The 14,997-nt window shown below is 40.1% G+C and overlaps 1 protein-coding gene across 10 annotated transcripts in view; it reads left to right on the top strand.

Moving 5' to 3' along the window:
• Positions 1 to 14,997, top strand: part of IQGAP2 (IQ motif containing GTPase activating protein 2) — a 333,035-nt gene that overhangs the window by 44,269 nt on the left and 273,769 nt on the right. For all 10 annotated transcript variants that reach the window (XR_002823745.1, XM_023729491.1, XM_023729494.1 and 7 more), the window contains one exon: positions 7,660 to 7,759. Coding sequence is in view for 8 of the 10 variants with exons in the window: in XM_023729491.1 (XP_023585259.1) it covers positions 7,660 to 7,759 (100 nt within the window). In the remaining 2 variants the exon portion in view is untranslated. Of the gene's footprint in view, positions 1 to 7,659; positions 7,760 to 14,997 lie in introns of those variants that run through there.

Here is a 14,997-nt window from a genome sequence, read left to right as displayed (position 1 = left end):
AACCCTATGGGGCAGTTCTACTCTGTTCTATAGGGTCACTATGAGTCAAAATTGACTTGACGGCAACAGTTTATTTATTATTTTTTTGGTTTGGTAGGGATATAGAGATGGATGAGATGTGAGTCCTTGTGTTCAATAACTCATCATTTTAGTGGTTCGATGAAGCCTCCCTTGTTTTTAACATGGTTAGAATCACATCTTGATCATTGTTTCAGATTCTTTAGAGTGCCTGTGAATATGTATCAGATTGCTAACAGCTTCAACCTCAGGTTTGCCTATTTTTCAAAAGAAAACTCAGTTTAGGGAAGTTTGATTATGTGGTCTTTTAAAGCTTAAGATTAAGTAGCTGTGAAAGACTTCAGGAAGCTGGTATGAAGCCAGAATATAGTCATGGGTCAAATTTACTCAGTGTATCAGCTTACTTGAAATCTTGGTGTGGACTTTGAGTTCTCTTATCTGTATTACCTTCCCCCCACAAATACACAGTTCTGGTGTTTGAAATCAATTCATCAATTCTCTCCCTTCCAGTGTCTTCCTTGGGTGTATATACCATCTCTGGTAACCATTCTTCAAACTCTGAGAGGGGTGGATATCCACTTAGATATTCTCCCTCAGGGAAAAGCTGCTCCCAACTCTTAGAAGATGGTTCAAATACACATTTGAATTGAATAACATACCTGGGGATATTCAGGGTTGCTTATAGAAATTTTGATTCACACAGAATAACAGTGTGTACTTAAAAATGCTAAAATGTATGGATATTTCTGTATATTGATGATTCATATCATATTCCTAATTTTCTGCTTTTCCTTAAAGGGACGTACCCTAAAAAATATCATTTTATAAAACAGATTCCCAAACCTGGTTTTTGTGACTCCTGCATACCCTCTCACCAGGATGTCCCCAAATACTTAAGCATCCTATAATTATCCCAAACTTTCCATTGTTTAACTATAATAAAAACCTTATAAGGAATCTTGTTTGCACACTTGTCACTTTGTCTCCAGTTCCTACAACAGACTGGCATGAAGCAGACACTCAAACATTTGTTGAATAAACGAATGAATTTTAATACGGTGCTCTTGGTATTTCTGTGTGTGATGGGAGTACATAGAGAGTTGGTGAAATTAAACAGTGACCATTTCAACTCTTTAATGAATGAGGAAGGTCTTGGGCTATTTTTACATTGAATTTGTGGGATTTCTTTGGAAAAGGGCTCCTTAAGATTCCTTCCACCTGTAACTTACAGTTCTATTTCAAAACCTTTACTGCCAACTCACTCTCATTCTGCTACTTTAACTATAGCATGGCTTCCACAGAATGTAAGTGTTTTAAAATACTGCCTTTTAACCAGTGTTAAATAAAATATTGTCTTTTAGCTAACATTGCAAATGGCATTTTGTGAGTTGCTAATATTTCAGAAAGGAGCCCTGGTGGTACAGTAGTTAAGTGCTCGGCTGCTAACCAAAAGGTTGGTGGTTTGAACCCACCAGCCACTCTGTGGGAGAAAGATGTGGCAGTCTGCTCCGGTAAAGATTATAGTCTTGGAAACCCTATGGGGCAGTTCTTCTCTGTCCTACAGGGTAACTATGAGTCGGAATTGACTCGATGGCAGCAGGTTTCGGAATACTTCAGAAAGCTGCGTTCTTCACAATGTCCTCATATTTATTAGGGCTCAAAGCAGCAAATAAAAATGAACATTAGAGGAAATGGCAGTTAGTCGAGTAGCTTTAAAATAAAAGGGACTCTGAAGCCACTTAAATGCCCTACTCCTTGGGTTTGGCAGTGACAAGCCCCTTCCCAGCCTCACTTAGATCTCAGCAGCAGCATGGCATAGGGCAAAGCAAGGGCTGTGGTGCTGAAAGACCTTGATTCCAGCCCTGGTTCTGCCGCTGAACCAGTGAGTAACCATGGCAGTCCCTTTCCCTTGCTTGACCTCAGGTTCTTCATTTGTTAAGACAGAAATAATGCCTGTGACTCAGGGTGATTGTGAGAATTGCACAATAACCTAAGGAAAAGTGCTCTATAGGCCATAAAGTCATGTCTTAAATGAATTATTTTATCAGCCCCACAGTGGATCTTTAAATAGCAGGATTATTACCCATGCCAGTAGCTCTTATCAGAAGTTACTTCTTAGTAAATGTTGAGTAATACAGAATAGATTTGTAGGCAACCTCTGTAGCACAGAAGATCTGCTTTTGATGTGTTTAAGACTTTCTTAAACTCATAACCTGGTCTACACTTTGATAATAGGCGCCACTGGATGAAAGAAAGTTGAAGTGCGTGGGGTTGGAGGGCAGTAGGTCAGGTATGTGGCAGGAAAGAGGGGATGTGAGAAAGGAGACTCCATGAAGGCAAATATTTTTGTTTGTTTTGCCCTGTCCGTTGTTCTTAGACTCATGCTTGGTACATTAAAAAATGAAATAAAACAAAAACAACAGTTGCCTTTGAGTTGACTCCAACTCATGGCGGCGCCGTGTGTGTGAGAGTAAAACTGTGCTCCATAAGGTTTTCAGTGGCTGATTTTTCGGACGTAGATCTCTAGACCTTTCTTCTGAGATGCCTCTGGGTGGACTTGAACCTCCAACATCTTGGTTAGCAACTGAGTGCGTCAGTCATTTGCACCACCCAGGGACTCTGCCTGGTGCATGTTGTTATTAGTTGCCGTTGAGTTGGCTCCGACTCATGGTGACCTTAGGTATAGTAGAATGAAACATTGCCTGGCTCTGTGCCATCCTCACAATCATTGGTATGTTTGAGCCCATTGTTGAAGCCACTGTGTCAATACATCTCATGGAGGGTTTCCCTCATTTTCACTGGCTGTAATTCCTCCAAAACTGATTTATTTGTTGCCTGGTGCATAGAACTGTGGATTAAACTTTAGTTGAATAAAGTCTAAGGAATGGTTCTGTATCTGCTCTGTTAATGATCATAATAATCACAGCAAAAGCAGATCCACCTGTGCCACAGAGGTTGTGTGCAAAGATTTCTATGTTACTCAGCATTTATGCTTAGTTTATTCAGTGTAAAGAGGTAAATGAAATTACCCCACATAGATATTTTGGAGCCTTTTATTACTCTTTCCTGATTGTCCATCTAATGTTTTGATGGAGTCTGCAGCCGGTGCAGGGCAGTGTGCTGCACACCATTAGGACCCAAATATGTCTTCCAGGAACAAAGCAGTAGATACCACAAGGAGCCCTGGTGGCGCCATTGTTAAGGCTCAGCTGCTAACTGAAAGGTCGACAGTTCGAACCCTCCAGTTGCTCTGTGGGAGAAAAGACCTGGTGATTTGCTCCCATAAGGATTGTTGTTGTTGTTGGATGCCGTCGACTCGATTTCGATTCATAGCGACCCTGTGTACAACAGAATGAAACACTGCACCGTCCTGCGCCATCGTCACAGTCATTGTTATGCTTGAGCCATTGTGGCAGCCACTATGTCAGTCCATCTCTGTTGAAGGTCTTCCTCTTTTTTGCTGACCTTCTACTCTACCGAGCATGATGTCCTTCTCCAGGGACATGTCCCTAACTGATAACATGTCCAAAGTATGTGAGATGAAGTCTCACTATCCTCGCTTCTAATGAGCATTCTGGTTGTACTTCTTCCAAGACAGATTTGTTTGTTCTTCCGGTAGACCATGGTATATTCAATATTCTTCACCAACACCACAATTCAAAGGCATGAATTCTTCTTCAGTCTTCCTTATTCATTGTCCAGCTTTCACATGCATATGAGGCGATTGAAAACACAATGGCTTGGGTCAGGCGCACCTTAGTTCTTAAGGTGACATCTTTGCTTTTTAACACTTTAAAGAGGTTTTTGGCAGTACATTTGCCCAATGAAATGCATTGTTTGATTTCTTGACTGCTGCTTCCGTGGGTGTTGATTGTGAATCCAAGTAAAATGAAATCCTTGACAACTTCAATCTTTTCTCCATTTATCATGATGCTGCTTATTGGTCCAGTTGTGAAGATTTTTGTTTTCTTTATGTTGAGGTGTAATCCATACTGAAGGCTGTGGTTTTTGATCTTCATCAGTAAGTACTTCCTGTCTACCATGAGTGACCCTGCTGGTATTTGACTACCAGTGGCATAGCTTCGAGCATCACAGCAACACGCAAGCCCTACAATATGACAAACTGACAGACGCATGGGGACCCATAAAGATTACAGCCTTGGAAGCTCTATGGGGCAATTCTACCCTGTCATATAGGGTCTCTATGAGTTGGAATCGACTCAATGGCACACAATAAGAACAACACAGAAGCCGCAAGAGTTGCCAGGAGAGAGGGCATTTTGAGCTGGGAGAATCAGGGAAGACTTTGTCCAAACCCTTTGAGTTGAGCCTTGAAGGTAGGATTCCATCAACTGTGACAATATGTTGTAGTTACACTTCAAAGCTTTGTGGTGCGTCTTTGTGTGTGTGTTAGTTGAAACATAAAGTAAAATCTTTTCTTCGGAGAGGGTGATGTCAGAATTTGAGAGCCCTTTGCAGCTGTCCTGGGCTGGTAAAATCGTATGTGATTTGTGGAGGCAGAGGTCTAGAGTCTGGGTGCTGCTGGGACTTCTTCCCCCTCTTAGGTGGGTTGGATGAAACCAGAAGGAAAGAGCAGCTAAGAAGGAAGGAGGCGGTGAGAGTGCCTCCTTTTGAATGTTACCCCTGTGCTCACCTTCTTACATGTTGGGGATGGTGGAATGAGCACATGGACACTCACTGGGAGGTCTATTTAGTTTTTAAGCTTCAGTGTGACAGAAGATGCTATAAAACAAAAATAACCTTTTGGAAATGGGAAACAGAACATTTAAACTGAGATTAAAATGAGAAATTGGTAGTTATGGGGTATACCCTCTACTAGGATTAGCTCTTAAAGGTACTGGCGATATAGGGGATTAGATAATGAATGATGTGTGGGGTGCCTGGTATCTTTTAAGAAAATGCAGGATAAGAAAATCATAATTTGCAAAGTATATTCATTATGGGGTAATGGTTATCTCATTTAGTGGGGATTCACTGGAAGACACTTTTTCAGCAAATATTTCAGTGCTATCTCTGTACAAGAAACTGAAAAGATTCTGGGAGATTCCAAGATGAATCAAAACAGAGCCCTTTCCTCTAAGGAATTCCCAGTTTGGTGAGAGAGATGTGACTTATTTGCACCAGGGGTGTCTGTGATGAGTGATGTAACAAGAATGAGAACTACAGTGCTGAGAAGAGTGGAATGACTCTTACTTTGGGATCCCTGGAATTGTGCTTGAGCAGATGTCAAAGGCATCACACAGGGAAGGTGAGAGAATGGTTTTCCAGGCAGAGAGAAGGTCGTGAGTGGAAGCACTCAAACATGCAAGGGAGTGGAGTGGTCCTGGAACATGCCACTGCCTGAAATGTAGGGGAAGAGAGAACGTGTTCTAGAACTTTATCGAAAACGGGGAGCCATCAAAGATTTTGAGAAGGGAATAACATCACTAGGACTATGTGTTAGAAAGATGCTTCTGGTGTCAGGGTAGAGAATGGGTGGAGGAGAGGTGTTGGCCAGGAGAACATTTGAGGGCTCTGTTGTTAAGAGTCCAGGGGAGAAATGTTGAAGACCTGGACTCTGGTAGTGGAGATGCAGAGTTGGGTTGTTAGAGAGCGTTTATGCTTTTCTTAAACCTGAGAGCTGTCTTCTAAAGTTTAGATGAGATGTAGTTTATTAAAGAGAAAGATGCTTTTCACAAATATAAATCTTTATTGACTTTTTTTGATGTTATGGGTCTTGGAGGATGTTTCTCTGTTTTAAGAAATGGAGCCACAGTGGAAAATTGGAAGTGAGGAGGTGAGATGAAGAAAAAGACGGTGATATAGATGGGAACCTGTTCCTTTTGGCACTGTTTTTGTTATATACCAGCCTGTCCTGATGCTCTTCCATTTCTGACCTCTCTCCTTCCTTTGCTGGTTCCTTTTCTTCCTCATCCATAAACATGCATTTTCCAAAGTTGTTCCTTTCTTTTCTTGTTTTCTCCATCCTATCCAAATACTTCTGGACTAGGGCAAATGGGCTCTGCCTGTTTGCTCATCTGGAAAATTTAGTAAATTACCTGCCTTATAGAGAGTCCTGAGGGTAAATGAGAGTGCATGGAAAATACTGCCTAGGGCCTTGAAACAAAGTAAGTGCTGAATAAATAAGCATCTAGTATATGTTTACATGCTTATGATGTTCTGCTTTGTATTATATTGATGTAAGTTTAACCTCTTCTCTCTTTATGAATTCTTGACATGATCTCAAGTGTTTAGCATGGTACTTGCTCCAGTAGGAATTCAAAATTTGGCCTTAATTCTGTTTTGTCTGCTAAGGTGATGTTTCTGACTCTTCATCATTAGGGCATGGAATTGGAATAGCTTTCTTAGAAATGGATAAGTGACCTTCACATCCTTATCTTTTCTGCTTGTGACCAGGGGTCCCATTTATGAAAATGGTTGACTGGAGCTGATGGCTGGGGAACCAAAAAGCAAACATTGACACTCCTGCCCCAAGTGATCATATCCAGGCTAGACGCACACATTGTCTTCATTAGAAGAGCAATCTAACAAACTAGAAACCAAATTCACTTTATAGCCACCAGAATTAAAGTTTAGGATTAAAGAGGGAAAAGAGGTCCTTTTATGAGAAAGAAGTTTTGTCATGTAAATAGACAGCAAAGAGTTGACTAATGTGACAGTTGAGGCAGCCACCTACATAATGTTGAGGCTGTGGGCCAAGGAAGTATGATCAGGAAATGGCCAGCTTACGTTCTCTACAGAAGAGTAAGGGCTGAAGTGTTGACATTTATAAACTAAGCATGTGTTGAAATAAAGAGTGTGGGATTGAAAACTCTACTTGGCTTGATGTCTCCATTCCTTTTTTTTTTCTAATACCTGTTGACCAGACCTTATAAAGGCCAAGAAATAGGGAGGGGGGATTTTAGAGACTTTGGCATTTCTGTAATAGGGTTTATCAGTCTTTTGGGTTGCATTAACCCATTGCTGTTGAGTCAATTCCTACCCATAGTGACCCTACAGGACAGAGTAGAACTGCCCCATAGAGTTTCCAAGGCTGTAAGTCTTAATGGAAACAGATTGCCACGTCTTTCTCCCGTGGAACAGCTGGTGGGTTTGAACCGCCGACCTTTCAGTTAGTAGCCAAACACTTTAACCACTGTGCAACCAGTTGCATGAGAGGCCTTAATTTCCCTCAAGAACTGGGGAAAGACAGATCTTTGTAGTTTCTTTATTCAACCCCAGAATTTCCAGAATGGTACATGGAGGCACTGCTCTCGAAGCTTAGCCACTGGACCACTTCCCCAAGCTCATTAAGGAAAGTTGTTGCTAATAGAACATGCTTGAACTCATTTGAGGCTTTCCAAATCCTATGCCATAGTGTCTATGAAATATGATTGCCATTCTCATTCTCTTATTTAGTGGGTTTAACCGACACTTTAGTAGTGCTTTTTTTTTTTTTTTTCTGCTAGAAATAATATTACAATATTCAAAGGCAAATCTCTTTCTCTGCTTGGTGTTTCAGTGCCCCATCTCTGAATGTTCAATATTGAACCGCATATGAGTTGTTTCTAGTTGATGTCTCAGGTATTTATCTGATGAACGCTTCCCTTGGAGTAACTTGCTGCTCTCTTCTATTTCTAGCTATTGTGGATGATGAACGACTCTCTGCAGAGGAGATGGATGAGAGGAGAAGACAGAACATTGCTTATGAATATTTGTGCCACCTAGAGGAAGCCAAAAGGTGAGCTCCATAATCTATTTTGTACACCTTCTATTGGAGATAAGCTTCTGGGTAAGGCTATGGGGTTTGATGACCAGGAGGTGCCTGAGTGGGCAAGTGATTCTATAGAGGTGTCAGAGTTGTGGAGGGCCAGAGAGAGACGCTTGTCTGCAGTCTGTGATTTAAATTTGGTCAAGCTGCCCATGCCAGATCAGTGAGCTGGGAGGTGATAACTCCCCTCCTCATCCCACTCTAGTCCTCTGTCACAGCTGGGTGAACACCACACTCACCCATGTCCACATTACCAAACTTGGAATAACTCATTTGCAGTCTTGTTGGTGGCAGGCTAATGGGGGAAGAAGAACTTGTTCTTTGCAAATGAAAACCAGGTGGAATTGAGAAACAGTTGCTACCACAGCCAAGGTCAAGGCTCTACGGAGGCAATTGTTCCTTTGCCTTCCTCAGAGCCTCCCAGGAAATCACTGGGCAAATTGAAGATTCTTTCAAAGTCCTCATGTCAGTGGCTTGGATGTGGGGGAGTGATTTCTTAAATCAAGTTCCTTTTCCCCTAGAGCTCCCTCAGTCCTTTTACTCACCCCTCCCACAATGATAATAACTGCCCAGTAGGACAATAGCATATTGAACTGTGGCCCAATGGTCACTAAACTGGAGAGTAGGTTTATGATAGCTATCTCCTTTTTAACCCATGGGTGTGTGACCACTTAGGGTGTGTAGTCTCTAACATCACTTTGACTCTTTAAACTTTTTTAGATTAAGTCAATGTTGGCTTCTCTGAGGAGAAAGTGAAGATAAAGAAAGTCTTAGGACACTTTATCAGAGAAGTCAAAGGAACTTTGTCCTTTGCTAGGTTAATACTGCAGTACCCATATGCCATGAGTCAGATTTTGATTTAGTGCTTTGTGCTGTGATTGAACAACAATATTGTTCCATGGACAAATGATATGTTCCAGCCTTCTTATCTTATAGACAATAAACACTTAATAAGTGGTCATTAGTGTTAATTTTCTCTGATCACTGTTAAATAGCTATCTACAAAGCTAGAGTAATGAGATTTAGAGTAATGAGATTTTTAATCAGTATTTTGTAGAAGAACATTCAGTGACGTGCTAATTTGGCATCAAAATTGCTTAAAAGGGGATTTCTCAGGGCTGCTTAATATTTTAACAGTGTCATATAACTTTCTTTAGGCTCGAAAGGCCAAGTTTTAAAGGTTATTTAACATGTCTGTGACATCTACAGCTAGGTTGCAGGACATTAAAGACTGTCAGTCTAAGATTATTAAAAACATGTTTTTCGTCAAGTTGTTGCTTAAAGTGTTAGAAGAGTGATTCATAGGCATTCAGAATAAATGTGTTCTCAATGAAAAAGTTTAAGGAGAGTTCATGGAAACTTACCTTCCTTTTCTTACTGACACACGTTTTGCATTCTAAGTTTCTGTCTCCTGTTTTTTTATAAGTGGGAAGCTGTGTCACGTCATGCAGAGGAGAAGGTGTGATTTGGAGTTGGTGGACCTAATTTCCTAGTCCTATCTCTACCAGAAGAGCCCTGGTGGAGCAGTAGTTAAAGCACTCAGCTGCTAACCAAAAGGTTGGCAGTTTAAACCTACCAGCCACTCTGCGAGAGAAAGATGTGGCAGTCTGCTTCCATAAAAATTACAGCCTTGGAAACCCTATGGGGCAGCTCTGCTCTGTCTTACAGGATCACTATGAGTCAGAATCAACTTGACAGTACTAGGGTTTTTAGTGCCACCACTAATGAGCTGTGTGACGTTGGGGAAGTCACTTACCTTTGGAAACTTTAGTTTTATCCCCTCTGTTAATGGGATGATAGTTGACACTACCACTTGCCCTATTTACTTCGTGGAGTTTTTTCCCAAAATCAACTAAAATCAAGACAGTGAAAACATTGTGTAAACTCTAGTGCCGGTCAAGTTTACATAAGCATAGTTTTCTCTCCAATACATCAAAGTGGTATAAATTATAGCTTGAAAGCTTGTCATTTTCTCTAGTATTTTCAAATTTCTATACTTGAATTTCTAGAAAGTCAGCATAACAATTGTCCAGGGAAGCTTTCTTAGGAATAGTTTCTTGGAAAAAATAGACTATAAAAATGTACATCTTTTCCTCTAAGGCAGTTCTTGTTATATTTATTTTACAAGAAAGATTAGATGTAATATACATTTATGAATCTTTCATTAAGATCTGAATACTTTTTTGTGACTTTCAGGAAAAATGATTCATGGTTGTAGAGTATGTAAAAATTGTGTGGCTATCAGTAGGTATATAGGTGTGCTGTGATTTAAGAAAGCATAGTGTAGAGGAATCTGATGATCCTGAATTCAAGAAATAAATGGAAAGGTTAGTTGGTCCCTGTTCAAAAAAAGGTTATTTACTTTGAGAGGGCTTATTGCATGATTCTTTTACATCATTACTTCCTTAGGAATTTGTTATATTGGATCTATTATAGTGCACACATGTACATGTGTTTATGTGGATATAGTTACCTTAGAATATTGAGTTTCTACTAAACGGAACAATTGCAAGTATGTAGATTCAGCCAGGAACTGTTTGTTGTATCTTATTTCAGTTGAAATAATTTTGGTGCATTTTAACTAGAAATGTGGTGGTTCTGTTTTTGCACAACCTTTTTTTTTTCTGGAGATGAGAATTGGAAGAATATTTTGTTTATGTATCTTGTAACTTGGACTTTTAAAAAAATTCAGAGTTGTAGTAGTCCAATATATCTTTAATTTTAGTTGTACTAATTTCAAGATTCTGTGAAATTACAAGCAGACCATTTAAAAATTCTTCCATTCAGAGGGGACATCACTACCAACATTACAGAAATAAAAAAGAATTATAAGGTAATAGTATGAACAGCTGTATGCCAACAAATAAGGTGACCTAGATGAAATGGACAAATTCCTGGAAATACACAAACTACCAAAACTGACTTAAGGGAAAAATATATAAATAGACTTATAACAAGTAAAAAGACTGAAATAGTAATCAAAAAACTTTCTACAAGGAAAAGTCCAAATCCAGATGACTTCACAGGAGAATTCTACCAAATGTTTAGAGAAGAATTAACAGCAATCCTTCTTCCAAAAAATAGAAGAGAAAGGAGCACTTCCCAGCTCATTCTATTGAGACCAATATTACTGTGATACCAAAACCAGACAAAAAACCCAAACCTGCTACTGTCAAGTCGATTCCAACTCATAGCAACCCAATAACACAGATTAGAACTGCCCCATAAGGTTTCCAAGGCTGTAATCTTTGCAGAAGCAGACTGCTACATCTTTCTCCCACAGAAACCAGTGAAAGACATCATAAAAAACCTACAGACCAATATCCCTTATTAATACAAACGCAAATATCCTCCATAAAATACCAGCAAACTGAATCCAGCAACATAGAAAAAGGGTTATATACCACCAAGTGGGATTTATCTCAGTAATGCAGCTTGGTTTAACATCCGTAAACTAATCAGTATAATAGAACATATTAATAGAATAAAGGATAAAAACCACATGATCATCTCAATAGACACAGGAGAGGCATTTGACAAAATTCAACCTCCTTGGGTATTTTCTTCTCATCTTTTTCATTGTTGTTGATTTGTATTTGCTGAGTCTTCATGTTTTTCTTGTTTTTTATTTTGCTATGTAGGATGTTAGTTTCCTTTGTGGTTACCTTAATATTTACCCCTATTTCTCTAAGTTTAAACCACTCTTTTATTTCTTTATATCGCCTTGACTTCCTCTCCACGTGAAAGATCTATGACTACATTTTTTAGTTCCTATTTTTTGTTTAATGTCATTACATATTGACATCTCTGTTTCTCTATTTTCAGTGTTTTAGCTTTGATTTATTTTTGTGACTCCCCTATCTGGGTTGATATCTGGTTGTTCCGTCCTGCATGCTAGTCTTATGTTATTATCTGATGTTACAGATTTTCTAACCAGAGGACTCCCCTTAGTATTTCTTGTAATTTTGGTTTGGTTTTTGCAAATTGCCTAAACTTCTGTTTATCTGGAAATGTCCTAATTTTGCCATCATATTTGAGAGACAGTTTTGCTGGATATATAGTTCTTGGCTGGCAGTTCTTTTCCTTCAAGGCTTTGTATATGTCATCCCATTGCCTTCTTGCCTGCATGGTTACTGCTGACTAGTCAGAGCTTAATCTTACTGACTCTCCTTGAAGATGACTTTTTGTTTATCCCTAGCCGCTCTTAAAAGTCTCTCTTTATCTTTGGTTTTGGCAAGTTGGATTATAATATGTCTTGGTGACTTTCTTTTGGTATCTACCTTATGTGGGGTTCGATGAGCATCTTGGATAGATATCTTGTCATCTTTCACGAAATCAGGGAAGTTTTCTGCCAACAAATCTTCAACAATTCTCTCTGTATTTTCTGTTTTCCCCCCAGTTCTGGTACTCCAGTCACCCGTAAGTTATTCCTCTTAATAGAGTCGCACATAATTCTTAGGGTTTCTTCATTTTTTAGAATTCTTTTATCTAATTTTTCCTTAAATAAGTCAGTGTCAGGTGCGTTATCTTCAATCTCACTAATTCTGACTTCCATTGCCTCAATTCTGCTCCTATGACTTTCTGTTGAGTTGTCTAATCCTGGAATTTTATTCTTTAATCTTCTGGATTTCTGATTGCTGTCTCTTTATGGATTCTTGCAGCCTGTTAAATTTGTCAGTATGCTTTTCTTAAATCTTCTTAAGTTCCTCTATTGCTTTGTCTGTGTGTTCCTTGGGTTCTTACGCATTTTGCATGATCTCCTTCCAGATCTCTTGAAGCTTTCTGTATATTTATCTTTTGTATTCTACCTCTGGTAATTCCATGAAGTTCTCTTCCTCCAGAATATTTCTTGATTCTTTGTTTTGGGAGCTTGCTGAAGCCATCATGGTCTACCTCTTTGTGTGATTTGATATTGACCATTGTCTCTGATCCATCAGTAAGTTATTATATTTATTTATTTTACATTTGCTTACTGTGTCCTAGCTTCTTGTTTTGTTTTGATATGCTCAAATAGGCTGCTCATGTGAGCTCGTTTGATTATTGGTGCCTTTGAAGCTCCACTGTTCTGTCACCAGGTAGTTAGATTTGTTACTAGGTATGTATTATTATAGGTAGGAGTCCGTTTGCTTCTCTCGTATGGATTCAGCTCAGTGTCCAAGTAGTCAGTCACCAAGCGTGTGGTACAGGCTCTCACCTACAGTCCTAGGGGTGATTGGTGTAGGCACAGGTATCTGGCTGCAGTAGGGGGTCATGTGCTGAGCAAGGCAGGGGGCTAATGGCTGGCCCTGAGTGTCTGGGAGGAAAGTGTGTCCCTGTTCCCTAGAGTGTGTTGGTGGGTGGGTTTTGCAGTCAGACTATGGCCACCCAGTGCTGTTGACTGTAAGGACTGGGAGGCACCACTTATTCTTGGATCCCTGTTGTGGGTGGCTAGGTGGTATGGGTGGAGCCACCAGTCCTCAGGCCCCTGATGTGGGTAGGTGAGCACCCTGCTTAATGGACAGAGCGGTGTCAAATGTCACAAATCTGCCAGTCCACCATATAGCTGATACAGTTGAAGTTAGGCTTCAGGTATATACCCGTTGTACTGTGCTAATGAGGGCCTACATTGTTGAAATGGGCCCACACAGGTCTGTGCAGGGGTGAAAGGTATTCAAAGTCTGTGGACCTCTTATACCTGTGCCTAGGCAAAGGAGCTGTGCCTACCCTGAGTTCCTGGCTTAGGAGAGCTGGGAGATTATTTTTCCTGTGTGTTAATTTGTTCCCTCTCCAAGGCCGGGAGAATGGCTCAGGGCGCATGATGAGTCCTACTTGCAGCCCAGGAGACTTGACAATGGCTGAAGCCAGCCCAGGAGTGGTGCAGAGCAGGAAGGAGTGGGTAAATGGGAGAGAATTTTTTCCCAAAGTGGGTATTTTTTGATCTGTGCGGTAGGTTAGACGCATGTACTTATCTTTTGGTGATTGAGTGTGGCTTTTCACTGGTTCTGGAGGCTTAAGCCAACTCTCCACCACCCAGCCCTTCCTGATGTGGAAAACTCATGCTGAACACCACTGCTTGCCTTGCTGCACGCACCAGCCAATCCAGCCTGAAGGGTGCCGATTCCCACCTGGTCAGGTCTGGCAACTCCTTGCTGCTTCTGAACTGTCCCTCCCTTCCCCTGCCACTCAGTCCAATTCCTCAACTTTGCCTTTGATGTTCTGGGCTACTAGATTGTCATATATAATCGAATCACTTGTTTTTTCGGGTCTTGGTTGTAAGAGGGATGGACCACAGGAAGCGTCTGACTACTCCACCATCTTGGCCCCACCTCCCTAACCCCTTTTCTTGATAAAAACATTCAACAAACTAGGAACAGAAGAGAACTTCTCAACCTGATAAAGGGCGTCTATGAAAGGACACAGCTAATATACTTAGCGGTGAAAGACTGAATGCCTTCTCCCTAAGATCAGAAACAAGATAAACATATCTGTTCTCACCACTTTTATTCAGCGTTGTACTGGAGGTTCCAGATAGGACACTTAGGCAAGAAAAGGAAAGAAAAGGCATCCGTATTAGAAAGGAAGAAGTAGAACTATTTATAAGTGACATGATTTGGCTTGTGAATAATTCTAAGGAATTATTCTAAGAAATAGAATAGAATAGAGTCTAAGGAATCTATTCTAAGGAAACTATTAGAACTATTATTGAGTTTGTCGTGGTTGCAGGATACAAGATCTATATATAAAACCCAGTTGTATTTCTATACATTAGCAATGAACAATCTGAAAATGAAATTAAGAGAGCAATTCAATTTAGAATATCATCTAAAAAAATAAAATACATAAGAATAAATTTAACAAAAGAAGTGTAAGAGGAGCTTGAAGATGTTATGCTGCACAAAATAAGCCAATCACAAAAGGACAAATATTGTATGGCCTCACTTATATAAAAAGACAAGAAAAGACAATTGTATAGAGACCAAAGTTTATTAGTGGTTACCAAGGGCAGGAGGGAGGGCGAAGAGGAGGGGTTAATGGTGATGGAAAAATCACATTGATTAAGGGTAGAATTGCACAGCCAATTATTGTGATTATCAATAAGTTGTACCCCTGTAAAAAGTTGAATTGGTAAAAGTGTGATATATTTACAAAAAAAAAAAAAAATGAGTAGCTGCTGAGGCTACTTACGTACAACCAAACACCTCATGGGATTTCTTCCTTTGGTTGGGAGA

This window comes from Trichechus manatus, unplaced genomic scaffold (genome assembly GCF_000243295.1).
Source record: "Trichechus manatus latirostris isolate Lorelei unplaced genomic scaffold, TriManLat1.0 scaffold00029, whole genome shotgun sequence".
Lineage (NCBI taxonomy): Eukaryota > Metazoa > Chordata > Mammalia > Sirenia > Trichechidae > Trichechus > Trichechus manatus.
Note: the sequence above shows the minus strand (reverse complement) of the source record. Positions and strands in the feature narration are given on the sequence as shown.